Source organism: Eulemur rufifrons, chromosome 7, assembly GCF_041146395.1.
Source record: "Eulemur rufifrons isolate Redbay chromosome 7, OSU_ERuf_1, whole genome shotgun sequence".
Lineage (NCBI taxonomy): Eukaryota > Metazoa > Chordata > Mammalia > Primates > Lemuridae > Eulemur > Eulemur rufifrons.
This window is the reverse complement of record NC_090989.1, coordinates 150744507-150772168: the sequence shown is the minus strand read 5'-3', so window position 1 is coordinate 150772168 and position 27662 is coordinate 150744507. Positions and strand designations below refer to the sequence as shown.

At 35.4% G+C, this 27662-nt stretch overlaps 2 protein-coding genes across 4 annotated transcripts in view; both read left to right on the top strand.

The window, feature by feature from the left end:
- TOPAZ1 (testis and ovary specific TOPAZ 1) overlaps window positions 1-15790 on the top strand; it is an 82658-nt gene extending 66868 nt beyond the window's left edge. Inside the window, exons 17-20 of the mRNA XM_069473548.1 lie at window positions 3276-3440; window positions 5087-5290; window positions 12406-12589; window positions 15571-15790. Coding sequence (XP_069329649.1) covers window positions 3276-3440; window positions 5087-5290; window positions 12406-12589; window positions 15571-15790 — 773 coding nt within the window. The remainder of the gene's footprint in view (window positions 1-3275; window positions 3441-5086; window positions 5291-12405; window positions 12590-15570) is intronic.
- A 2156-nt stretch (window positions 15791-17946) lies between these two features.
- Window positions 17947-27662, top strand: part of TCAIM (T cell activation inhibitor, mitochondrial) — a 59223-nt gene continuing 49507 nt past the window's right edge. The window contains exons 1-2 of one of the 3 annotated variants that reach the window (XM_069473546.1): window positions 17947-18091; window positions 27357-27429. In XM_069473546.1, the coding sequence (XP_069329647.1) occupies window positions 27401-27429 (29 nt within the window). In that variant the 5' untranslated portion in view covers window positions 17947-18091; window positions 27357-27400. Of the gene's footprint in view, window positions 18092-18303; window positions 18396-18562; window positions 18598-27356; window positions 27430-27662 lie in introns of those variants that run through there. The other 2 variants (XM_069473545.1, XM_069473547.1) reach the window with 2 other exon arrangements.

Here is a 27662-nt window from a genome sequence, read left to right as displayed (position 1 = left end):
GCCTCCCAGAGTAGGTAGGACTACAGGCAGCCTGAGCAAGAGCGAGACCCAGTCTCTACTAAAAATAGAAAAATTAACTTTTTTATGCTATGAAATTTAGCACAAGGATTATCTTACACACCTGGACCAGTGACTATGACTACAGTACAAATATAAGCATACAAAGAATTTTAATTTTTAAGGAAAAAATGTGTTATCTTCATTTTCAAACAGTAGGTAGATGTCAGCATAAAGCTGTGGTAGGCCAGGCAAATTTTAGCCTCTGTTTTAATACCACAATTTCTCTTACATCTACTCATCAGGACCAACTATTTAGTTCATTAACACCTTTTTCCCAAATAATTTTCACCAAATGTAAGCCCTGGTCATTTTTAGTGATGGGATTTTAGATTATTTCTAAAATACTTCTTCGTATTTCTGTGTTTTGCTTGAGTTTTTTGTAGTAAGCATTTGTATTTTAAAAATAAATATTATTTTAAAAGTAAATCAACCAACTTGGCCTCATCCTAGGCAATAATATCTGTGAAATCACAGATTTAATGTGATTTTTATGTATAATATGATCTTTATAATTTTTAAAATACACAAATTATTAAAATTTATAATGTAACACCTAAAATTCAAGTACCATCAGTGATATATTTAATGTCCCTTTTATATTACAGTAGTTTTGCATATTAAAGATACTAGCCCTTGATGTGTTGAATATTTACAAATATTTTTCTCAGCTTTTCATTTTCCTTTTTGATTTTTTTTTTTTTTTTTGCATTTTTGTTTGTTTTCTTCTTTTGCCCAACTGGCATTTTTTCTACTTAATATAAACTGCTTTTAAAGTCTTTAATAATCTTTGTTTTGTATCATGCTTTTGGGCAGTCCTTACACTTTCACCCGTACATTCTTCAAATTTTTTGATTCATTGTTAGTTTTAAATTTTGGTGTGAGGTGGGAACCTAATTTATTTCCCCCAAAATGTTGTTCCAGTTCAACCTTTACTCACTAATTTGAAATGCCACTTTCATGATAATAATAGAATCTTCGATATGTTGGGTCTGTTTCTGTACTTGCCTTTTCTCCTAAAGATCTCTCTGTTTCTGTGCTAGCACTATACTCTTTTTGGTTCATGTAGTATTAGAAAAAGTGATGATATCTATATATCTAGGCAAGATCATCCTCAATCTTTTTCTTTTCCAAACTATTCTTTGCTATTCTTTGTGTTGAATGGATTTCAGAGTCATTGAATCAGGGTTTAATACAGCTCTGTAGGAAATTTGATTTGGATTGGGATTATATTAAATGTATACATTAAGGGGAGAACAGATATCTTTAGATATTCCCCTATTGCAGTATTCCCCATGGTTAAAAGATGGTTATTTGTTTGATAATCTCACTGACTAGCCTGGAGATTGATTTAGTGTAAAGACTGTCTTAATAGTCTTCATATTCCCAGTGCCTATATTCAAAATCTTGTTTGAGTAATGACTGAATATGCATGTATTGGAAGATAAGTGGATAAAGAGGGGCAATTATAGAAATTTTGCTTGCCTTTTGTGACTCTTAGACTTTAAACAAATGGAAAATATTTCCCAACTGTAGAACAGAGAAAATCATGAAGATGAATGCAATAACAACTTTTATTGCTATAAAACTAGTATTAAGCACACTATTAAACTGATTTTTGTTCTTGGAAATTTAATTTTCATAACAGTGCTTATAAAATTTTCATAAAAGTATTTATAATGTACACCAGCTGGATTAAATTAAAAGCATTGATTTCCAAGTGACTTCCCATTTATCAGTTTCAATTAACTTTGGTATAATAAATGGAATAATGAACTTATTCACATTTTTTATATAGCTATACAATTTGGTAAAATTTTAAAGTGAATCTCCTAAAATACTGTATAGACTTTCAAAAATGCGACTGTTAGTCTGCCTTAAATGTAAAGAATAAGTACTAAATAAAAACAATGTAATTTTTATGAGAAAGTGCTTACATAAGCTACTTCTTATAAGCTATATCTAACAGATATATGACTAACAAAAAATAATTGAGCTTATTTGGTCAAAGCAAAATTCACTTTATAAAGCATGGTAAGTTAACAGTTTTACTTTTAATGGGAATTATGTTTAAAGATAACTTATGTAGTCTTTCGAGATATTAAGTTCATTTTAATTTCTCTATATATTAAAATTTCAGCAAATTTAGGAGTAAATTAATGACAGTATCTGTCTGAGTTAATATTTGTAAAGCACTTGAAACGTTGTCCAGCACATAGCGTAAATCTGTTAAGTCAGTATAAGTCACGTGGGCCCTAGTAATTTTAAAATAAGTTCCTGTTTTAAAGCTTTATACTGGGTACATAAAGCTTTCTTTTGGCATTACGTACTTGATTTATCAACTCTTTCTTCAATACTTTGGTATTCACCGTGCTGGGAAGGCCACACACAAAAAAAAGGACTATTTGATTTCTCACTTAGTCCAGTTGAAAAAGAACACCAAAATGTAACTTGAGTGTTATATTATTATTATATATAATTATGTTGTTATATTATTAAATATAGCAATGCTTCATTATGTGTATAATGATTGAGTAAATTAGGTAAATGAAAAATACTGACATTTCTAACGTTTTAGCACCTCAGTGTTCTGTACTACAGTCTCCCATTGTTTTTCTCGATGTGAAAAAATCAGGGCAGAAATTAAGGAACTTCAGTATTATAGGTAATATTCCCTTTTTTTTAAGCTGTGTGATGGGTACATAAGAGTTCATTTTATTCTTATGCTTTTACAACATATATGTTAGATAGTCTTCTGTAAATATCAAATATTTCATAATATTGTTTTAAAAATAAACAGAAATCGGGGAGAAAAACTGTTCCCCAATAATACCAGAAACTAAATAAATTATGTATTCCTTATTATAAAATTTTTTGAACTTGTCCACACAACTATTTTATGTTAAAGCAAACATTCATTATAATCTGAACATTTTTGTCATAAAAATAAACATTAACTTTAGAATCAATAACTCACTAGTACACACTTAAATGAAGAATTAATAAAAAAATAAAGTGGCCATTAGTTTACATATTCTTAGGATGATGATCATGACTATATAAGTTGTTTCTAATAAATTTGAGCCATGGTTATCTTTTCTGAGTACACATATTTAAGTTTTGCCACTTTCTCCAAAAGATATTTAAAAACATTAGTTGTGACTATCCTATTGTGATTGTCATGGTGTAAAGTATTCATATTTTTTTCTTTTTGGAAGAGTCAGAATGGATAATCAATACACCACTGTGGCCTTGTGATAGACTGGATGTGCTTAATCGACATAATTTGCTCTGTACAATTGCACATGAAGTCTTAGCGAAGAGCCTTTATAGGCAGACATTCGAAGTTTTGCAGAATCTACCAGGTTTTCAAAATTCTCAAGGTATGTTTTTTTAAAAGTTTAACTATCTCTTGCCTATCTGGTGTTTAACTGTTATTAAGAAACAGTTATCCACCTGTTTTGGTTGAGTTTTATATTCTAGCATTTTAATTACAGAAATTTTTTAATTTTCTGTAAAATGTGTTCTCTGCAAATTGAATATGCTTTCCTGATGGTTTCACAAAATCAGAGATTCTTATCTTTGGGGTTTTTGTCTGCAGTTCCTAACAAGAATTTTCATAATTCTCCTTTCCCTAGCTCTGTCAAGTTGTCAGCAAACAATATGCTTACGTGTCCCCAACAAGCTCTGTATCTTAAAGAAGTCATTGCACTGAAATAATGAAAAATACTTTTTCTCTTATCACTTCATAAATAAATGTAAAACTTAGTTTACATTACCTTGGGACATAGGTAAACTTGGAATAAGTGGAGGAAATGAAACAGATGGCAAGTTCAAAGAAAGAACTACCATTGCTTGCATTGGTAGTTAGTACTCTTGAATGTTAAAGCTCAAGTCCTATATAAATAGGAAGAGGGAGTCAAAGAGCAAAAGCTTTGGGTCAGGAATGAGCGAAGAAAATGTTAACTTGAGAGCCTCCCTTCAGTGCTTTCATCGTATCCTCTATAAATACTCATTTTTCCATTTATTCCACTGGGTCCTGTATTATTAGCATTCCCATCTGTTATTAGCATTCTTATTTGTTTCTCCTTGTGTTAAATAGATAGTGAGCTTCTTCTAGATAGTGAGCTCCTTCAAGGTATTTCTTTATCTTGATATTTTCTTAATCTTGGTATTTCTGGCACAATGGGTGCTATCTAGCAGGCCCTTAATATACAATTATGTTGATAATGAAACAAAGTAATAATAAGCAGATTGGACAGATAGTTGTGCCAGATTTTGGAAGACCCTAAATGGCAGGCTAAAGGAGTTTTCTTCTCTGTGTGTAGTAAGGGGGTCACTAGAGTTTGGGGTCTAGGGAGTGATGTAATGAAGTTGGTGTTTTAGGAAAGTTCCTGTGGCTATAGTGTTAAGGAAGAAACTAAAGGTAAAGAGATTAATTTCTTAATAAAGCCTGGACCACTGAAAGATCCTAAAGTGATAAAGACCTAGAGCCTAGGTTATGGACCCAACTGACTGGATATAGGGAATAGGAGTTGAAAGTCTCTAAGATGACTTCGCTTTCTTCTAAGAATGACTGAAGGAATAGAAATATCCACTGAAGAATTATTTTTAATTTGAGAGTGACTATTAGGTGATGATTTATTTTTAGTCAAGGGAATTATAAGGGTAAGGCAGGAATTGTAGATATAATGCAAACAGAATTGCAATACCATTCAAGATGCTACAGATACACAGTTACATGTAGGGATCACATAGAGATGTGTTAATGCATCCTCTGAAATCTTTGTCAAGCTTCTTTTCATATTCCCCATTACAAAGGAAATGAATGGTTTTACTTGTGTCAGATTTTTTTTTTTTGTTTCTTACTTAGAGAATATGTAAGGTGATTGCATTTTAGTGACTGTGACTCCTATAGTGGGTAAGAAAGGGCCAAGGGGAGGAGAGGGAATTAGAAAGGAGTAAAAGATGGGGGTTTGAGAGACTAAGATAAATTAATTTCATTACATCAATTTTCTTTTCATTTCAGAAACTGTGGAGGTCTCACAGTATAGCCTTCTTTTTAATAAACTTCTAGATGCCTGTATAGAAAGCAACAGTCTTGGTGTGTCATCCTCTGTAGCAGAATTCATGATTTCAAAGAGCATCCCTATTGATTTTTCCTTTCTTAGAAGATTAATTACTTCTTTAGGAAGGAGTTGTTTATGGCTCAAAGCCAGAGCCCACTACAAAAGTAAGTTAAATTTTAAAAATTTTAATTTGATATATTGGTTTTGAATTTTATTCTCTAACCCAGGATTCATTTATAATATTTAAGATTAGATATTCATATATGTAAAAGGAGCAGTTGGTACATATTCTAAGGCAATGATGTGAACAGATCTGTGTTCTCTTTTCAAACTTGTTTTCTTGTTTCCAATTACTATATCTTTACTTGTTTGCACATTAGTATGCCCACTAGAGGAGAAGCAAAGGAAATAAATGACAAAATTTGAACCAGTTTGGCATATCTTATAAATATTAACAGTATAAGAGTAAAACATTAGAATTAGAAACAATTAGAAAAGTAGAATCAAGTTTAAAAAATATCTACGTATTTATCTCTGCTGTATCGCTGATCTTTATAACTTAGAATAACTGACAGCAGGGCTCATAGGGAGGACAGAGGCTATCATAACAATGCAACATGGTATATAACGTTTTTCACATGGCTTCTAGTAATAGAACTTTGTTAATCTGTTTACAGCTATTTCTCTATAACAGGTAAGCCTGGAAACTAGTGCTTTCTCTAGTCCCAGCCACTTTGCACATATTTTAATTAGAAAGTAATCCCATGTGGAATCTATATCTAGAAAAGATTTTTTTCTGCCTTCATGCAGTAATCTTAAATTTCCATTTCTAACACTGTCTTTATATAACAAACATTTGAGTGCCTACTGTGTATCATCCTGTGCCAGACGCGTCAAACATCCTAGCCACTCTTACGTGAGCAGGAAGTATTTTCCAGAGTACCAGCTGAGATCACTTTAGCAGATAGTAGGTAACTTTTTCCCCTAATGAAATGGGAAAGAAAATACTAGAGTGTATTACTGGTAGTAAGGTTAAGTATTTGGTAAAATTTTCGTTTCATTTATATATACATATATATATACTGGGTCATTATGTAAAATGTATTTCTTATTGTGGACTATAATTAAAAGAAGTTTTGAAAGCAGAATTTTTTAAAAAGAATGATCACAAATTTACAGGAAAGGTAGAATTGTTTGTTCATAATACCTCATTTCAATTTTGTGGTTATGTTTCAACTCTTAATACTATTTCCCTACAAACTGCTAGAAACCATATACACACTGTACACATAAATATATGTACTATGTGTTGTACTTCCTGATTTTAGTTTTTAAAATTGAAGTTAATGAGAGTAATTTATTTTTCAAATAACTAATTGTACAACTTGGGGGAAATGCCATCATAAGGTATTTCTGTGCCACAGAAACAAAGTATAAACTCAAACATTTAAATGAGATTCTTATAAATATTTCTATTTTTTAGTTGGAAATAAAATTTTGTATTAAAACAGCTAAACTTAATCATTTCTTTTTAAAATTTTTATTAACAGCTTTTATTGAGGTATAATTCAAATGCCAATACAATTCACCCATTTAAAGTATACAATTCAATGGTTTCAATGTTTTTACAAAGTTGTGCAACCATTATCATGATCAGTTTTAGAACATTTTCATCATTCTAAAAAGAAACCCCACATCCATTAGTAGTCACTCCTCATTCCCCTAAAATCTTTTTAGGTCTAATAAGAATTACTTTTAAACTGTTTTTTAAGCAGTGTGTTAAAGCAATTAACGCCTGTGTACAACTCAGTACCTTATTGGAACTTTTCCTTTTATCTCATCACAACTATGCCTTATTTCATATGCAGTGTAACTTCTGAGAGTTACACAAATAAGGTTAAAGAGTCTTTTTGGTTTTTTTTAAATGTACCTGAATTATAAAACCAATGAGTAATTTATAGCCATTGATGAGTCTTCAAAACATCTCATTTCCTAACATTGTTAATATTTAAAATATTATTGGAACTCCCTTTGGGCATAGCTTACACTTGGAAGAAAAGCCTTTCAATGCCTTATAGTCACGTCTAATAGTACTTGATTTTGGGCTTAAGGCTAATTTTCATAAAGGCCTTGTTAAGGCTATGGTTTTGCTTTTTTTGTTTAACATTTTTATGACTTTATTGATATAATTTCATATACCATAAAATGTACCCATTTAAAGTGTATGTTGCACTGGTTTTTGGTGTTGTCTCAGAGTGCAGCCATCGCCACCCTTTAAGTTTAACACATTGTTAACACCTCCAGAAAAAGAAGTCCTGTACACATTTGCATTCATTCCCCATTCCCTAGGTGTTTCCCACCTCACCCTAGTCCTAGGCAACAACTAACCTACTTTCTGTCCCTGTGAATTTGCCTATTCTAGACATATCACATAAATGGAATCATTTAACATGTGGGTTTTTGTGACTGACTGGCACTTGGCATAATGTTTTCATGTTTCATCAGTATTGTAGCATGTATGAATATTTCATTACTTTTTATTGCTAAATAATGTTCTGTTATATGGAATTTGTTTATCCATTCATCAGTTGATGGACATTTGAGTTGTTTCCACTTTTTGGCTATCATGAATTTTTTTATGCTATTTTTAAGATTCACATACCAGTTTTTGTGAGTACATACACTTTCATTTTTCTTGGAAGAAGAATTGCTGGCCTATACAGTAAATCTATATTTACCATTTTGTGGAACTGCCAAACTGATTTCCAAGGAAACTTCACCATTTAATATTTTTATTCCCACCAGCTATGTGTGGGATTTCTTGTTTCCTTATATCTTCACCAACACTTGTTACCGTGTTTTTGATTTTGATTTTAGCCTTCTTAGTGAGTGTTCAGTGATATTGTGGCTTTGATTTGCATATCCCTAATGGCCAATGATGTTGAGCACCTTTTCATGTGCTTATTGATCATTTGTATATTTTCTTTGGAGAAATGTCTATTAAATCCTCTGTCCATTTTTTAATTGGATTTTTTTATTGTTGAGTTGTAAAAGTAAATATTCACACACCCATGCATACATATACATACATATACACTCTGGATACAAGTCACTTGTCAGATATAGGACTTGCAGATATTTTGTCCATTCTGTGAGTTATCTGTCATTTTCTTGATGGCTTGGCCTTGCTTCATTTCCAGACTAATTAGAAGGAAATTTTCCAGGGACAGCAAAGTTGCCTTTCTGATGCTCCTGATTTATTCTCCCTCACCCTAAAAATACTGCCTTTCTCTCAGAGCTCAAAAGTCAGGAGGGGAAGATACTATTAGTATGTCTTTCCATTATTTCCCCCCTGTGAAAATTTTTTCTTCTCGTGTTTGATTTTAGGGGAAAACACAATACTAGTACATTTCTATTTAATTCATTTGTTTTCTGGTCAGAAAAGTAAAACAAGAATGCACGCAAACTATACCTCCCAATAGCTAGTAAAGTTAATGAGTTAATAGTTTGTTTCTCCTGGCAGTGACCTAGGGAGATGGAAATACCTAGTGGTTAGGCATCCAAAATCTTGAGCCAGAAGGCCAGCCTCCCATGCAGGCTTAGAGAGCCTGAGTGCTTACCAAAAGCCCCTCATCTATAACATGGGAATAATTGGACGTAATTTCATAGGTAGCACATCATTCAGGTTAAAATGAGACAAAAATCTGTGTTTAGCACAGGTATCTGGCATTTAGTGGATCCTCAAAGATTAGCCATTATCCACATTAGAAAGATTTTTTTAAATTTTTATAATTAAAACCTTTATTTTTAATTATGGGTACCTAATAGTTGTGTATCTTTATAGGGTACATGTGATGTTTTGATAGAGGCATACAATGTGAATTAATCAAATCAGGGTAATTGGGTTATCCATCACCTCAGGCATTTATCATTTCTTTGTGTTAAGAACATTTCAATTCCATTTTTTTAGTTATTTTAAAGTATACCTTAGGCCAGGTGCAGTGGCTTATGCCTGTAATCCTAGCAATCTGGGAGGCCGAGGCAGGAGGATCACTTGAGGTCAGGAGTTCAAGACCAGGCTGAGCAAGAGCAAGATCCTGTCACTATTAAAAATAGGAAAAATTAGCCAGATGTGGTGGTACATACCTGTAGTCCCATCTACGAGGGAGGGTGAGGCAGGAGGATCGCTTGAGCCCAGGAGCTTGAGGTTGCAATGAGCTATGATGATGCCACTGTACTCTAGCTGGGCAACAGAGCAAGACTCTGTCTCAAAAAAAGAAAAAAAGTATATCCTAACTTATCGTTGATTATAGTCACTTTGTTGTGCTATCAAATATTGTTCATTCTATCTAACTGTACTTTTGTACTCATTAACCATCTCCACTGTATCCCCCATTCCCTGCTACCCTTTCCAGCCTCTGGTAACCATCATTCTACTCCTGGTCTCCATGACATTAGTTGTTTTTAATGTTTAGTTCCCACATATGAGTGAGAACATGCAATATTTGTCTTTCTGTGCTTGGCTTATTTCACTTAACATAATGTTCTCCAGTTCCATCCATATTGTTGCAAATGGCAGGGTTTCATATTTATGGGTATATAATATGCTACCATGTATATTTTCCATAATTTCTTTATTCATCCATTGATGGACACTTAGGTTGATTCTAAATCTTGGCTATTATGAATAGTGCTGCAATAAACATGGGAGTGCAGATATCTTTTGGATATACTGAATTCTCTTCTTCTCGATATATACCTAGCAATAGGATTGCTGGGTCATATGGTAGTTCTATTTTTAGTTTTTTGAGGAACCTCCATACTGTTCTCCATGGTGGTTGCACTAATTCCCACCAACAGTGTGCAAGGGTTCCCCTTTCTCCACATTCTTGCCAGCATTCATTGCTGTCTTTTTTTTTTTTTTTTTTTGAGACAGAATTTTGCTCTGTTGCTCAGGTTAAAGTACCATGGCAACAGACTAGCTTACAGCCACCTCAAACTCCTGGGCTCAAGTGATCCTCCTGCCTCAGCTTCCTGATTAGCTGGGACTATAGGCATGCGCCACCATGCCTGGCTAATTTTTTTTTTTTTTCCTACTTTTAGTAGAGATAGGATCTTGCTCTTGCTCAGGCTGGTCTCAAACTCCTGCCTCCACCTCCCAGAGTGCTAGGATTATAGGCATGAGCTACTATGCCCAGCCTGTTTTTTTGATAAAAGCCATTTTAACTGGGTTAAGATGATATCTCATTGTAATTTTGATGTGCATTTTTCTGATGACTAATGATGTTGAGCATTTTTTCATATACCTGTTGGCCATTTGGATGTCGTCTTTTGAGAAATGTCTATTCAGGTCATTTGCCTATTTTTTAATCAGATTATTTGATTTTTTCCTATCGAGTTGTTGGAGCTCCTTATATATTCTAGCTATTAATCCCTTGTGAGATGGGTAGTTTGCAAATATTTTCTCCCATTCTGGGGGTTGTCTCTTCACTTTGTTGATTGTTCCCTTTGTTGTGCCGAGCTTTATAGCTTGATGTGATCCCATTTGTCCAATTTTGCTTTGGTTGCCTGTGCTTTGCGGGTATTACTCAAGAAATCATTGCCCAGACCAATGTCCTGACGAGTTTCCCCAATGTTTTCTTTTAGTAGTTTTCGTAGTTTCAGGTCTCAGATTTATTTAAGTCTTTAATTCATTTTTATTTGATTTTTGTATACAGCAAGAGATAAGGCTCTAGTTTCATTCTTCTGCATATTCATATCCAGTTTTCCCAGCCCCGTTTATTAAAGAGACTGTCCTTTTTGTACTGTTATGTTCTTGGCATGTTGTTGAAGATAAATTCAATATAGATCTGTTGATTTATTTCTGGGTTCTCTGTTCCATTCGTCTGTGTCTGTTTTTATGTCAGTACCATGCTATTTTGGTTACTAAAGCTCTGTATTATAAGTTTTGTTCTTTTTGCTCAGGATGGCTGTGGCTTTTCTGGCTCCATATAAATTTTAGGATTATTTTTTCTATTTCTGTGAAGAATGTCATTGGTATTTTGATGGAGATTGCATTGAATCTGTAGATTGCTTGAGGTAGTGGTAGTATGGACATTTTAACAATATTGATTCTTCTAGTCCTTGAGCATGGAATATCTTTCCATTTTGTGTGTGTGTGTGTCCTCTTCAATTTCTTTCATCAGTGTTTTATAGTTTTCTTTATAGAGATCTTTCACTTCTTTAGTTAAGCTTATTCCTAGGTATTTCATTTTATTTGTAGCTATTGTAAATAGGATTGCTTTCTTGGTTTCTTTTTCAGATTGTTTACTGTTGGCATATAGAAATGCTACTGATTTTGTTGATTTTGTATCCTACAACTTTAATGAATTTATTTTTCGGTTTTAGTAGTTTTTTTGTGGAATCTTTAGGTTCCTATAGATATCGTATTGTCTGCAAACAAGGATAATTTGACTTCTTCCTTTCCTATTTGGATGCCCCTGAAGAAACTTACCTTAACAAAACATTTTAAACAAATTTAAATACAGATTTAAATTAGTTTCAGTAAAATATAATATTACCTGTATACAATTTGGGTGTCCTAGGAGTTTTAAAGGGGATTTCACTATATATTACTTCTAATAAGCACCTAAACAATTTAAAAGTTAAATCTCTCCTCTTGAAAAGTAAAGTTTTTAGAACATGAATTGGTGAATATAGCTACAATACACTGAGCAGCTACAGGGTGGAAATACATTTTATATCTAGTGCTTAGCACAATGCCAGATGTATAGTAGGAACAGTAAATATTGCACAAACTATAATGGCACTATAAATAAGTATACTCAAAAATACTATCAATAATTAATAATCAAGTAAAATCTTCACACAGTTTTTTTTCTTTCTACATTTTGGATTTATTATTCAATATAGGCCATAATTATAAATGTATGTAGCTGCTACTAGACTGCACCCCATAAAAAAACAAAAGCCAAGTAGCTATTTTTTAGTTATTCTTAAATTATGTTGTATTTACTGTGGCTTAAAATAAATGGCATTTGCCATGATTTTCCAGAATGTATTTTTTTATTTCTTCATATCTAATATTTAAAAAGCATTTTACAAAGAATTTTACATGTACTAGGATAAGCTCAATACCATGTAATTTGTGTAATAAATCTGCTTTTAATATGAAGGTTTATTCTATAATGTAAGTAATTATCACCTGTGAGTATTTTAGAAGTCTAGGTTTTTACCTATTGGAGTTTTAGTAAAGTTTGACCTATTATTTGATTTTCAGGTGCTCTTTCATTGGGTTGCTACCCACCATTGGAGGGAAATTTATACCGAAAACTTCTACTGATTCCTTCTTATTTATCTGAGATTGAAATGCTTTTAGCTATTGAAATCTTCCTGGTATCTAATGCTAGTAGTATTCAGAGTCCTGGAACTTCTACACAGACACTGCAGATAGTTTTGAAAAGGTTGGTTGATTTAACTGCATTCTGAATGCAAATCATGGCTCGCCAGACCCACCCTAGGATGTAAATATTTTATGTATTTTTATATATGTGTGTGTGTGTGTGTGTGTGTGTGTGTATATATGTATGTATTTTGTGTATGTTGTAAACTTAGGTAACATTTAAATTAAAAAAGGATTAGACCTGTTGGAGGCTTAAAACCAAATGAGTTAGTAGCATTCAGTAAACACCTTAGAGACTTCAAAAATATAGTTCCATGTGCATAGAGATGGATTCTCTTTAGGTACCAACCTTGCTTCTGTTTAGAGATCAGTACCTAAAAGGTCTTTATCTTTTTGGTCAGCCCAAAAGATCTAAGGACTAGGACTAAAAGGGAAATATGTGATAATTTATTAGGTTCAGTCAAGAATACTGTTGAAGATAAAGCCATCAGCCTAGTATCTATATTGTAAAATGTTATGCGTGCATAAATATTATAATGTGAGTATTGGACCAGAGTAACACTTTTTCAAATAATTTTGTTCAAAGTCTCAGAATTTAGACTTATACCACTCTAATTTCTTGTCAGCCTTATCCAGGAAACTTGAAATATAAAGACCTCCTGGGACTTCGGTTTTAGAGCTTCTTGATAAGAATTTTGCTTCAGTTCACTGGTGTTACAAACCAGACCATCTGATTGAATATCACGTTATCTGTTACTGTGTGATAAATTATCCCAAAACCTAATGACTTAAAATAGCAAAACAGTATGTTAGTTTCTATAGGTCAGAAATTTCAGAGCAGTGTAGCTGGATGGTTCTGGCTCAGGAACTTGTGTGTGGCTCACAGTTTTTCACATAGTTAGAGTCAAGATGTCAGGAGCTGCAGTCACCTCCATGATAGCTTGGCTACGGCTGGAGGATCCATTTCCTAGATGGCTCGCTGAAATGTCTCTTCACTAGAAGCTTCAGTTTGCTACATGGGCCTCTCCTTAGGTTCATTGAATGTCTTCATGACATGATAGCTAACTTCTCCCAGAGTGAGTGATCCAGGAAAGAAAAATCAAGGAGAAAGCTGCAGTGTCTTTGTGACCTATATCAAGCAAGAACTGTGAGGGTCTGAGATTTTACCCTGTTTGCAAGCTGCAACTTAGCCTGCCACAGTTTCATGGATGCTAACATAAGACACAAGACTCTCCTGTGTTGGAGACAGAGATTTTATCACTTGTGGTACAGCAAATAGCACGATTATATGCATATTTGCATCATTTCTTCTTGTTCCTAAGTCCCACAGATGGCCCACGTGGATACTTGCACATGCCCTGGGTTCTGTAAGAGGAGAGAAGAATCCCAAGCTTAGGGAACCTAGATCTTTTATAATGGGTAATAAGCAAACCTGTCCTTTGCTCCAGAAGGAGACACTGTCTCCAAATGTCCTTGACATTTAGAACAAGAGGTATCAGTGTCTCTCAAAAAACTTCCAGAAATCCAAGAGACCTATGAAGATATCATCCAACAACCTAGTATCCAAAGTGGCACACTGTGTCACTTCTGCTTTCTTGTATTTGTTATAGGCAAATCTTTTAGTCTATCCCACACCTACGGGGGCAGAATTAGGAAATAATTTATTTTAGTTCCATGTTTTTTAAAAAAAAAAAAAATCTCACTAAAGTTAGCCTTTTTTCTTATAATTCTTTTCTGAGGACTTCCTTATTCACTGCTGTGCACTGTAGTGGCATGAGGCATCTGGGCTCCCCATCATCCTGATGAGGGCTTGGTTTTCTCATAGCTTTCCATTCTGTGCACGTATATAACCTTTTTATTCATTGTTGAATTTTGGGGGATATTTGTAACCCTAGTGCATAACTAGTGACATGCCTAGATCTTTGATTTTGTCCAAGCCAATATGTTTACTCTGTTATAGTCAGGCTGAGCCCTACCTTGTCATTACATTAACCTCTATGAGAGAGAATTTTATTCATCTTTAGACTTCTGAAAACTGCATAGTTGACATCTGTCCAATCTACCATATATATTCCTGAGCATCTCTTTCTAAGCTCAAATGTACTAGAAGGAACCTTCCCAGTCTTTCCTCTCTGTAACCACTGATTCCTGTTTCAAGTGCAAGTCCTCACTCCCATCACTCTGTGGACCACACTGTGGTATTAATGCAGATAGGCTCATATTCAGAACTTGCTGCTGGGCCCTAAAGGTGTGATACCTAATATAGTAGCCACATCTCTATTTTAAATACTTCCCTCTCCCTACCCCAGAGGAAAAACTACCATAGTGTATGAATTTTATTATGCAAGTAAATGCAGTCACGATTGATGGCAGATGGAGCCTGGTAGAAAAGTTACTAGAAAAGTAAATTCTAGCACTTAAGTGAAGTACCTTAAGTCAGAACTGAAGAAAATCATCAGAAATTTAATAAAGGCATATAGCCATACAATTCTATTGCCAAAAGTTAGCTACATATTAAGTATTTTCTTTTAACTAAAAATAGCCAATATCAAGGTAAAACTAACATGTGAACGTTAATTCTAAACTTGATTACATTAAATATTTTATGTAGTATGGTGAATAACTATGCCATTACTAATTTTGAAATTACAAAGATATAGATAATTAGGTGTATTCTAAATCAGTGTTTTGCAAACTGGGTTGCAGCCTAGCCTCTTTGTGTGGTAAAGTTAATTTAGGGTGTTACAACCATTATTTAAAAATAAAGGAAAATAGAGTACATTGTCATCAGGGTAAGTCTTGTTTTGCGAAACTTATTTCCTTTTTTATATATGAAGGTATATATACTGGGTCATGATCTAAAATGCCTTTCTTACTGTGAGTCATAGTCAAAAAAGTTTGAAAGCCACTTTTAGAAGAATACGGTAAAAAGACCATCATAGCTTAGTACCAATAAATATAAATGACTATCTTTTGAAGAAACCAGTTAGCTTTTTTTTTTTTTTTAAGAGTTTCTAATGTTGTGAGGTGTTCATTTTATAGGTGTGAAGAAAACAAATCTCGGAGCAAGGATGATTATCAAGCTGCAGTAGAAAGGTTAATTATGGCTGCTCGTATATCGGATCCAAAGCTTTTCATTAAGCACATGACTGTCAATGTTAATAAGGAACAGGTTTATAGTTTGGAACATTGTTCTGCCCTGAAATGGTTGAAAGAAAATATGAAGTGGGCTGGAAAGGTTTGGCTTTTCAGTAACCATTAGTTAATACAGGCTTTTTTTTTTTTTTTAAGTTCAAGTAATCATTGTTGAAAATAAAAGGCAATAAAAATAAAGACAGTTTTCACTATATTCAGCTTTTGCTCTTTATTGACTTACAAGTTAACATAGTTTTCAAGCACTAAAAATTTCTTCATATTTTTAATGGTTTTATCGATACGGAAAAGTGATTTTCCAAATTACTTTTTGACTTTAATTTAGGAGAACCTAAATACAGTAAATCCCTATTATTCTGAAATCCAAATGGTGAAAAACCATAAACTGTGCAGTGTTTAGTAAGAAGGAGACATAAAAGGGAAAATATGCAAGGAGGTAACTGGAGTTTTCAGGAAAACCTTTGAGGGTATGAACTAGGTTTGGTGTGTACTCAGTCCAGTCTCTAAAGCTATTCTACATCTGTAATTGAGAATAATAAAATAATTTTGAAAAATGACTTGAGCACTAAAATTCCAGAGTACATTCTGAATTATACAAAAAATTTTAAATTACCCTCAGAATAGTTTTCTTTTAGTGTATCCTAGAATACTATATGATTTTTGAAAATTTATGTATGTTACATTAGATATAACGAAAGGAAATATTTTAAACAAACATACCAGAACTTAAATATCTAAACAGAGATTGCTCCTTCCAAACCACCTTAGGAAGTTAAAACTCCTCTTATGAAGTCATCTTCAGAATTTGTAGGCCGGGCACGGTGGCTCACGCCTGTAATCCTAGCACTCTGGGAGGCCGAGGCGGGTGGATCGTTTGAGCTCAGGAGTTCGAGACCAGCCTGAGCAAGAGCGAGACCCCATCTCTACTAAAAATAGAAAGAAATTATATGGACAACTAAAAATATATACAGAAAAAATTAGCCGGGCATGGTGGTGCATGCCTGTAGTCCCAGCTACTAGGGAGGCTGAGGCAGGAGGATCGCCTGAGCCCAGGAGTTTGAGGTTGCTGTAAGCTAGGCTGACGCCACGGCACTCTAGCCTGGGCCACAGAGTGAGACTCTGTCTCAGAAAAAAAAAGAATTTGTAGCACATCCTCCAAGGTGGTAATCCTCATTTTTAATTTGATACTTTAAACCATATTTAAAATTTAGAGAAAAAAGTCTGAACAAAGTTAGTAGTAAAACAAGTTATGACTAAGGAGATTGGAAGTATTTCCTAAGGGAATTCCCCAAATATGGTACATGATGGCATCATTGGAGTAAGTCTATAACCTCACAAGACCAGAAAAGTTAAATCCTAGCACTTAGCAAAATGCCTTATTACTATGAATGAAATGTGGAATAGTATCGCAAATGGAATATGGGAAGTGGGGCAGACGTCAAGAAACATGCCCAGTTCCTTAGTATGAGCAGACTGGGTGAGACTATAACTGCCATTACTTAAATGGCACAACTCTGAAATAGGCTTGGAGATCATTTTGAGGCGCCTTTGAAGAGAAGTGGAGACTAGCAAGTGGGCAATTATAAATTAGTCATTTCTACAAATGGTAACTGAAATTCTTAAGACAGGAAGAGAAATATGCTACGGTTTAAATGCCGGTGGCAAAGATATATTAGGATGAAGATGCACGAGAGAAGGGATGATACATTAAGCTTCTAGGGAAAATGGGATTGGGTGGAATGGACCACAAGTGACCGGATTGGTTTCTAATGAGAAGTCGGGAGCCTTAGCGCTGTAACAAATAGAGGCATCTTTTGCCTGTCAACAGTGCCAAAAGGTAAAAAAGGGTAGTTACTGTATTTGCCCGATTTCATGTGTGGCAGTTTCTGGGGCAAATCGAAAATACCGGAGCAAAATAAAACTAACAGTAAAAAGGCCATGCCGACTGGAGAATTGTTAACGTTTAAAGATATCCAGATACTGAAGGGGCCAAAGTGTGAAAAAAAGCCGGAGGAAAGAAGTGTTTAAAAGTTAGCTATATTTATACAAGGAAAACCAAAGGAGATACTTCCATGAGACATTTAAAATCTGTGGCTAAAGCTTCAGCTCCAAGAACTACACCTCGCAGCCTCACCCTTCCCAGGGCGCCCGCGGGGCGGGGTGGGGCGGGCAGAGGGCAGCCTGGCGCATGCGCGCGCCCCTGGCAGCCCGTCCCCACTCTCTAGGCTCCAGCGCGTGCTCGGTCGCCCTTCTCAGTTCCCGCCCTCCTATCAACCCTCGGGCCAGGTTCCCCGGCGACCGGCCAATCAGTTTCCGACTCCCTCCAGCCTAGTCTTACGTATCTCGAGAGTGTTCTTTTGCGCCTCCTAAAGCTTTCAGCGGAGCGCGCGGAGGCCCCTCAGGGCGGCGGGTAAGTAGGTGGAGGGGTAGGGGCCTCGAAGCTCGCGGGGAAGGCGGAGCGGTCGAGAGGCCGCGGACATCCACCCGGGGCAGGGCACCGGGGAGGGCTTAACCCCCGCCCCTGGCTGCGCGCAGGCGCCTTGGGGGGAAGGCCTGGCACGCTCCAACCAATGGGAGTGCGACCTGCGGCCCGCCCCCTGACTGGGTTCGCCTCGAGCTACCTGCTGCCGCCGTGGGTGGAGGGTATTGGGGGCGGGTGGAGCCGTGCGTGCCCAGCTGGGATTTCAGGGGTGGGAGCTCGGAGAGCACTGCGGGTAAGATCCTGTCAGCGCCAGTCGCCAGTGTGGCGAGGGCAGGTGGGAGCTTCGGGCTCTGCGGCGCGCGCGGGTTGGTCGACTAGCGCTGTGCGCATGCGCCCCCGCACAGGCCTGCAGGAGCGCTCGTCCTCCCTGCTGGTTCAGGGTAGGAGGTGGAACTGGTCGGACTCAGCCCTCGCGTCGGACTCTGGCCAGAACTGTAAGGGGCAAGAGGGGAGGGGCTCCGGCGGTGCACTCCGGCTCCTCTCAGGGGAGTGAAGGGGCCGGAGGGACGTGCTCAGAGCCACCCTTAGCTCAACGTGCTAACTTCTGAGCCGAGGCAATGCCAGGGCTGGAGTGTCCGCTTCGCATCTGTTTAAACTCGCGTTGAAATGAGAACGCAAAGATGATTTTGGTTTGGTTGTTTCCGACTGTTATATTTTCCCGACGTCTTTGATTTACAGGAAATTGTTAGGATTTAAATCTCATAGAGATTTTAAAAAGGAAGCTACACAATCTAGGTTAATTTATCTAATAGCATTTCCTGCTTTTGCTCTTCTTTTTCTTTGCCTTTTTCCCTACCCTAAGAAGTACATATTCAACTGAAAAGCAGTGAAAATTGCCAGCTTTTATCCCTCGTTGGTGGAACAAACTGCTTTCAGAAACCTTACAAGATAGCCGCTAAGGGAACTTAAAATGAGAGTAGCATGAGATTAACTTTTTAAAAGTAAGTTAGGTTCAAATAAAAATTGTGCCAAATGGCCAAAGCCCCATCCTAGAACCTCTGCTTGACAGACTGTGTCTATCGAAAGTCATTTAAGCAAAACAAGTTTTACTTATACTATTTCCTAATTTGGGTTTTTCACCAATTTAGATATCTTTCCACCAAATTTAGTTCGAAGCTGCACAAATTTAATGCCTCCCTTTGCACAGAATTTAGATTGAAATTAGAAATTTTCATTTTATGAAATATTAGCTAATGTCACTATTAAGTGGATTAAGGTAGTAATTTACAATGGTTTGTAAATAAATTGTATCCTTCCGGTGTTCTGCCTCCTCACCTGATCTGTGAAGGACACCATCTCCTTGGAAGGCTTTCCAGAGAGTCCCCAAACCCCATTCTAGGTGTAACACCTGGGAGTTTCTCGTATTCTGTGCGTGTATCGTTGCATTTACTGCATTGTTTTATAATTATCTGCTTGTGTTTGTTTTTCCAGTCCTCTTTCTCTCCTAGACTATTAGTTTCTTGAGGACTGGAATTGTATTAATATTTTTCTATTCCCAGTGCTTTACATAGGACCTGATACATAAATGTTGATGAATGGGTGAATGAAAGACCCAGAATACTTCCCAAGCCTGATAGGAGAGTGTAACCTCGCTAGTTATTTTATAGGATGCCAGAGGCCTTTTCCAAATGGAAGGATAGTGAGCTAAGTGCAATATGGACAGAAATCACCCACGTAAGAATTTATCTGAAGACAAGAACCCTACAATTGATGTGCATGCCCCAGGCTTTTGGTGCTGGTGTCACGAAGCAAATGGGAGCACCCAACTCTACTCTGCTGATAGTAATTTGATTTTCTGTGTAGTTAGTGCTGTAAGAGAAAGAACATTAGATCTGAATTTTGTAGTCTTCTTAGCAGTTATATTTCTCAAAGTAAATTGAAAAATTGATGTCTACTTATCAGTCAGGCCCCTTCTGATTTAGTTTTCCCAGGGCCTGCTTATTTCTGCCTGAAGTGATAAAATTGGGTCCTGGTCTTACAAAGTAGAGGACTAACCCAAGATCTGTGCCTTAGGAAAAGGCAGGCAGCCATGCCTGCCAACCTGCTGGACTCTGACATTGACTCCACTTAGAATTTTATCTTTTTAATCTCAAAAGTAGGTAAACCATACAGAGAACAAAGAACTAGTTCAAGTAAAAACTTAAAATCTTCATTTAATTTTTAGCATACAATTGAGTATCTAAAAATCTTTCCGTAAGTTTGTATTAAACAATTATTTTTAAAGTGTTAAAGCTTAAAAGCTTCCTAACATATCCCAGAATCCTCTGCGGTGATAATATCAGAAGGATTTCTTAAAGCATCAGTTCTCAAATTTGAGTTTGCATCAGAACCCCCTGAGAGTGTGTTGAAATAGATTCGTGGACTCCACCCAGTTTCTGATTCTGCAGGACTGTGGTGGGGCCTAATAATTTGCGTTTTTCACAGGTTCCTGGTAATGCGCTGCTTTGAGAACCACTGCCCTAAAAGTTGTTTCTTTTTCTCTCTCTTCCCTTATTCCCTTATCCCTTTTCTCTTTTCCAAAACTGGATCCTGATATAGTCATGCCTTCTCTGTCACCTAGTCTTCAGAGCCCACTCTTAAGGGAGAGTTTATGAGAAATACTCATAGGACTCCAAGGGGAAACATCAGTTTCCATTCTTAAATAGAACCAGAGCATATTTTTAATTTTTCCAATGATTTGTATAGGAAATGTTCATCTTAGAACAATGTTTAGTTAAGTGGATATCAGAATTATTTACTGAATATCTTTTTATGTATATAGGCATTTTCCTCTAGAAATATGAATCCGCTACCATTGTATTACAGAAGAGGAGAATTGTTGGATAAAGGAAAAGAAGTCATATTCCCTCTCGTTTCTCCTCCATTTTCCTCTTGTTCCTCCATCCCCCAATGAACACTATCTTTAAAAAAATCAGTATTCATTCATGGAAAGGCAGTTCCCACAGTACAATATAACTTTATTATACTCACTTCAGTTTTGTTTTGTTTTGTTTTTGAAGAGAGGAATGATACTTCCATCAAAACTTGTGTTTTTATTACTACGCAAGTGTTAACTTTGTCTTGAAATAGTAAAAATGAACAATTAGCCATTTTTTATTCTGTTAAATTCAAAATATTTTTCCTAGAGAATTATTAATGAAATGAAATCATGGTTTTTGACCTGTATGTATAGCCTTGACAGAATTACCTACCACATTGCATTTTTTTAAGACTTTGAGGTATTGTACCCTTATTGTGATAATTCTGAGTTTTCCAATCACAAAATTTGTTTTCAGATAAAATGTTATATTTGACTGCATGTTCAATCTATATGTAAGCCCACATAAGGTGCAAAAAAGAATTCTGCAGTTTTTAATACACCCTAAGTTATATAATAACAATAGTTGCGGCCGGGCGCGGTGGCTCACGCCTGTAATCCTAGCACTCTGGGAGGCCGAGGTGGGCGGATCGTTTGAGCTCAGGAGTTCGAGACCAGCCTGAGCAAGAGCGAGACCCCATCTCTACTAAAAATAGAAAGAAATTATATGGACAGCTAAAACTATATATAGAAAAAATTAGCCGGGCATGGTGGTGCATGCCTGTAGTCCCAGCTACTCGGGAGGCTGAGACAGGAGGATCGCTTGAGCTCAGGAGTTTGAGGTTGCTGTGAGCTAGGCTGACGCCACGGCACTCACTCTAGCCTGGGCAACAGAGTGAGACTCTGTCTCAAAAAAAAAAAAAACAAAAACAAAAAAAACAAAACAATAGTTGCCACTTTTATGAATTTTCTATTTGTCAAATGTTGCCTTATATGTACATTATTTTACTTAAGCTTCACAAAAATCCTGTGACACAGGTAGCCTATACTTTGGTAACTAACATTCTCTTGAAAGCATACAAAAAGTTAAATGTGGGATTCCATATCCAGAGAGCTAAAAAATAATTATAATGTTCTAAATTACATTTCACCTTTTAGAAAGGCTTTAATGACTATTTCTAGCATTTTGTATGTCTTTCAGCCATTTTTTCTGAAATATACTGTCCACTTCACTCTAGTGAGCATCAGGTAAAGGCCAAACAGCAATTCATATATCTATTGTTCTCTCATTTGTATTAATTTGGTATTTTTATTGCTAGTATTAGAAGTATAATTTTTCCTTTTTTACAAAAGAAAGACAAAATTCAATAAAATAAAAATTTGGAATTACAGGGCATTTTGGAGTGACAGTATATAACATAGGTGTTTCTGCTATAATGCCATACATGCATTGCTGGAAATCCTGATATTCTGCAAGAGAATACACTAAAGTAACAGGGCTTATAAAGAAAAATACACACCACTCAAAACTTACAGAATTTTAGAGAGCCCTAACAAAAATCATAACCTAATAAACATACTAGTACAATTAAATCTAGTTTCGACCAATTTCATAAAAATTAATGTTTTAATCTAGAAGTAGCCTTATCAATCAGTTTTTTTAAAAAGACTTGGAAATCTTCAGCTTTGTTGTCCACACTAGCACCTTCCCAGGTTATTTGATGTAGTGGGAAATGCAGCCATACTTGAAGCCACTAACCATCTGCTTTTTAAACCAAAGGAAGAAACTACTGGGAGATTTAATTTTTTTTCCTTAAGATCTTTATACATTGCTAAAGCCTTTTTAATTGTAGAAAGTCCACCTCTGACCACTTCAGATCACTAACATGCTTGGAAAAAATGCATGTGATATAAAATCTTTCCTCTATTTATGAATTGCACATAGGCTAATTTACAAAGAAATGGCTTTTGTAGTAAATATGTGTTAGTATTAACATGTATCAGTATTTAATACATGTATTATTGAATAGATGAGGAAATAGACTCAGGAAGGTGATGTAACTTGAGCTTGCTCTTAGACTCAGGAAGGTGATGTAACTTGAGCTTGCTTGTTCAGTCAGTACAAAAGTCAAGATTTGAAGACTAGTCTCAGATTCTTCGGCTCCCCTTTCCTAACCATTGTGTACACTACCTACTCTGAGTGTCACATGAACTTAAAGTGGTTTTGCCTTGCATTGGCTTAGAAATAGAAATATAATGTGAGCCTCAGATATAATTTAAAATTTTCTAACAGTAAATTACAAAAGACAATTAAATCTAAGTTGTGTTTTACTTTTAAGAAAGTAAAAAGTGAAATTAATTTTAATAAATTATTTCAACATGTAACCAATATAAAAATTATTAATGAGATACTTTACATTCTGTCTTTGTATTACATCTTTAAAATCCAGTGGATGCTTTACACTTAACACATCTCCATTTACACTAACCACATTTGAAGTGCTCAGTCGCCACATGTGGCCAGTGGCTGGCTACCTTTTTAATAGATAGAACAGGCCTAGATTCTAATGCTCTTTACTGAAGGGTGAACCTCTTTAGGAAATAGCCTACTTAAAAAAAAAAAAAGCAAGTAGAAAACACCTAACTCTCAACCTGTAATTTTTTTTTTTTTTAGTTCTCTTTCTAAATCTAGAAACTGTGATTTAATGTTTAGACTTGTATTTGAGAGCATTTTATTTTCATTGGGAAAATCTGTTGTCACATTTCCAAGTATTAATGTCCTTTACTAGCCATTGCCCAGGAGTAGGTTAGCTATACCCTCTAATTAGAAAGTGAATCTGGACAACTAAAGATCAGTACTTTACAGGACTTTTTTTTGCTTTGATATTTTTGATATAAGTGCTTCTAGGATGTGCTCCATGTTTCTGTCTTATGTACGACATAATTTATGCTCCATGATTAAGAGTCTTTAATGATATTGTCTTAGTCTCTTCAGGCTGCTATGACAAAAATACCATAAATTGGGTAGTGTATAAACAATAGAAATTTATTTCTTACAGTTCTGGAGCTGGGAAGTCCAGCATCAAGGTGTCTGCATATTTAGTGTCTGGTGACAGCCTGTCTTCCTGTAACCTTACATAGTGGAAGGGGCACTCTGTGGGCCTTTTTTTATATTGGCATTAATGATCTAGCCATCTCCTAAAGGCCCACCTCCTAATACCATCACACTGGTGATTAGGTTTCAACATATGAATTTGGGAAGATACAAATATTTAGACCATAGCAGGTGCATTCTCTAATTTTTGCAATTTTACTGTTTGAGCTAACTCTTAAGACAAATCTTATAAGCTGCTTCTGAACAATGTATCTTGGCTGCCTGCTTCTAAAATTCTTTATGAATCAAATTTGAAGCACCTAGTCTTTTCTAAATTGGTTTCAGGTTGATTGATTGATTTTTTTTTTTTTTTTTTTTTTGGTCGGGGGCCCTGAGAGAAGGGGTGTCTCACTATGTTGCGTAGGCTGGCCTCAAATTCCGGGGTCAAGTGATCCTCCCACCTCTGCCTCACAAGTAGCTGAGACTATAGGCACGCCACTGTACCCAGCTAGTTTCAGATTTTTTTATCTGAAAAGACCAAAAAAGCATACTAAAAAGTATGTTTTAACTTTCAAAATTCAAAACATTTTTTAAATTTCAAGTTATAACAGTGTCTTTTCAATGTTATGTTTGTTACTGATATTTTGTGTGTGTGTGAAAATGTAGAGCAGAGAATGTCATTTGGATCACTATATTATTCATCAGATGGAGACATTTTGATTTTATGAACTTCTAAGATATTACTGCAAAAAACAATTAAAACCATGTTGCATTGTTGCAAACACAGGCCTAAGTGCAACTTTGCTGTTCAGTAATTTTGGCTTTTCAAGGCTTTACTAATTTACAGGATCATTTTATGCTGAATAACAGATGCTGGTTAATTAGAGCTTGGTTGCATGTTATTTCATCTGATTACCATTTGTATTCTTAGATGATCAGGTGCCTCTCAGGTATTATTCATTGTTTCTTATCCACAGTTTTAGCCAATTCATCAGTATACTTTTGCAATTAAATGGCATAAATTTTCTTAGTAATATAAAAAATGAAATCTTGTTATGTGTAAGTATGGAGAGCTCTCTTCTTGAGCTAAATTGGGACCACAGTCCAGGACTGTCCTGAGACATACTGCCCTGGGCTGATGGCCTTTCTTAAATACTGGATGAACAATACTCATTTCCTGCTAGACTAATTTTGCTTGTTTAATTTGTATGCTAAAAGCTTTGATTTTTTTTTTAAAGAACATATTCTACATGTTCATTGTAAGTAAACTAGGAAATAAAAAAATTTAAAGCACTTAATATCCTACCACCTAGGGATAGTCATTACAGATTGCATATGTATATTCTTCTAGTCTTTTTTTCTTTGCAAGCTTTGAGCCTTGTACCTATACTATCTTAAGTAAGTCTAGATTATTCCAGTTATTATAATACTTCGTGATGACGTTTGGTGAGAATTCAGTCCCTCACTGATAACACTGAAACTTCAAATAGTCCAAATGGTTCTTTTTTTCCTTATTGTATCTCCATTTGATCTCAGAAATCTTCATGGTGGTAGAAGTATTTTCTGGATCTGTTTATTTGTCTCAAAATATCAATGTAAATGGTTAAATAAAATCACCTTTTTAACATTTAAATGAATACCTATAAATGCATTCTGTATACAAGAAACTCTTGCCACACCAGTCAACCAAAAATTAAATTGATGTATCCATTGTTGTTTGAAAATGCACACTCTAAGGGTTTTGACAAATGTATGATGACATTTCCACCACTGTAGTATCATACAGAGTAGTTTCACTGCCCTAAAAATCTTCTGTACCCTGCCTATTCATCCCTCCCTCCCCAACAACCTGTGGCAACCACTGATCTTTATATTGTCTTCATACTTTTGCTTTTCCCAGAATATCACATAGTTGGAATTATACAGTATGTAGCCTTTTCAGATTGATTTCTTCAACTTAATAATAGGTAGTTAAGTTTCCTCCATGTCTTTTCATGGCTTAATAGCTTTTTTTGTTTTTTTAGCCCGAGTAATATTCAGTTGTCTGGATGTACCATGGTTTATTTATCCATTCACCTACTGAAAGACATCTTGATTGCTTCCAAGTTTTGGCAATTATGAATAAAGCATCTGTAAATATCCATGTACTGGTTTTTGTATGGACATAAGTTTCAATTCACTTGGTGAATTAATTACCAAGGAGTGCAATTGCTGGATAGTATGGTGAGAGTAGTATGATGATAGTATGATAGTATGGTGAGAGAGATAGTATGGTGAGAGAGGAAACTGCCAAACTGTCTTCCAAAGCATCTGTACCATTCTGCACCCCCACCAGCAGTGAATGAGAGTTCCTGCTGCTGCACATCCTTGCCAGTATTTGGCGTTGTCAGTGTTTTAGATTTTGATCATTCTAATAGGTGTGTAGTGGTACTTCATTGTTTTAATTTGCAATTATCTGATGACATAGGATATTGAACGTCTTCTCATATGATTATTTGCCATCTTTATGTCTTCTTTGGTGAGGTGTCTGTTCAGGTCTTTTATCCCTTTTTAACCATGTTGTTTGTTTTCTTATTGTTGAATTTTAAGAGCTCTTTGTATATTTTGTATAACAGTTTATTAGCAGATGTGTCTTTTGCAAATATTTTCTCCAAGTGTGTGGCCTGGCTTATTCTCTTGACATTGTCTTTTGCAGAGCAGAAGTTTTCAATTTTTATGAAGTCCAGCTTATCAATTATTTTCTTCATGTATTGGGCCTTTGGTGTTGTGTCTAAAAAGTCATCTTCATACCCAAGGTCATCTAGGTTTTCTCTTTTGTTATTTTCTAGAAGTTTTATAGTTTTACATTTTACATTTAGATCTGTGATCCATTTTGAGTTAATTTTTGTGAAGGGTATAAGATCTGTGTCTAGGTTAATTTTTTTTTTTTGTATGTATATATCCAGTTGTTTCAGTGTCATTTGTTGAAGACTGCTTCATTGGATTACCTTTGTCAAGTTCCCTTGTCAAAGGAACTCGCCGGGATTGTGATTGAGATTGCATTGAATCTGTAGATCAAGTTGGGAAGAGCTGACATTTTGTCAATATTAAGTCTTCCTAGTCATGAACATGGAATAGCTCTCCATTTATTTAGTTCTTTGATTCCTTTCGTCAGAATTTTGTAGTGTTTTTCATATAGATCTTATACATATTTTGTTAGATTAATACCTATTTCATACTTTGGGGTGATAATATAAATGGTAATGTGTTGTTAATTTCAAATTCCACTTGTTCATTTGTGGTATCTTCTTAACTTTTTTAAGCAATTAATGGATGCCTGGAAGTTGATGTACATACATATTCAGAAATGTTTTGCCACCTGAGACCTGTGAGGAGGTAAGCTTCGTGGTCCAATCTGTAATTACTATTGAGAGGGGAATCTTTTATGCATTGGTTAATTTCAATTTTGTTGTTTTTAAATTCTGAAGTTATTTTATATTATGGTGGAAAACAGGAATAAAAAAAGAAAAAGAAAATTCATATGGACAGCCAGGTCCTCCAAGAGTCCATTCAGAATAGAAGATGAAAAGAATACTGTCTTTTAGAATAGTTCCATGTGAAAAGCTTAA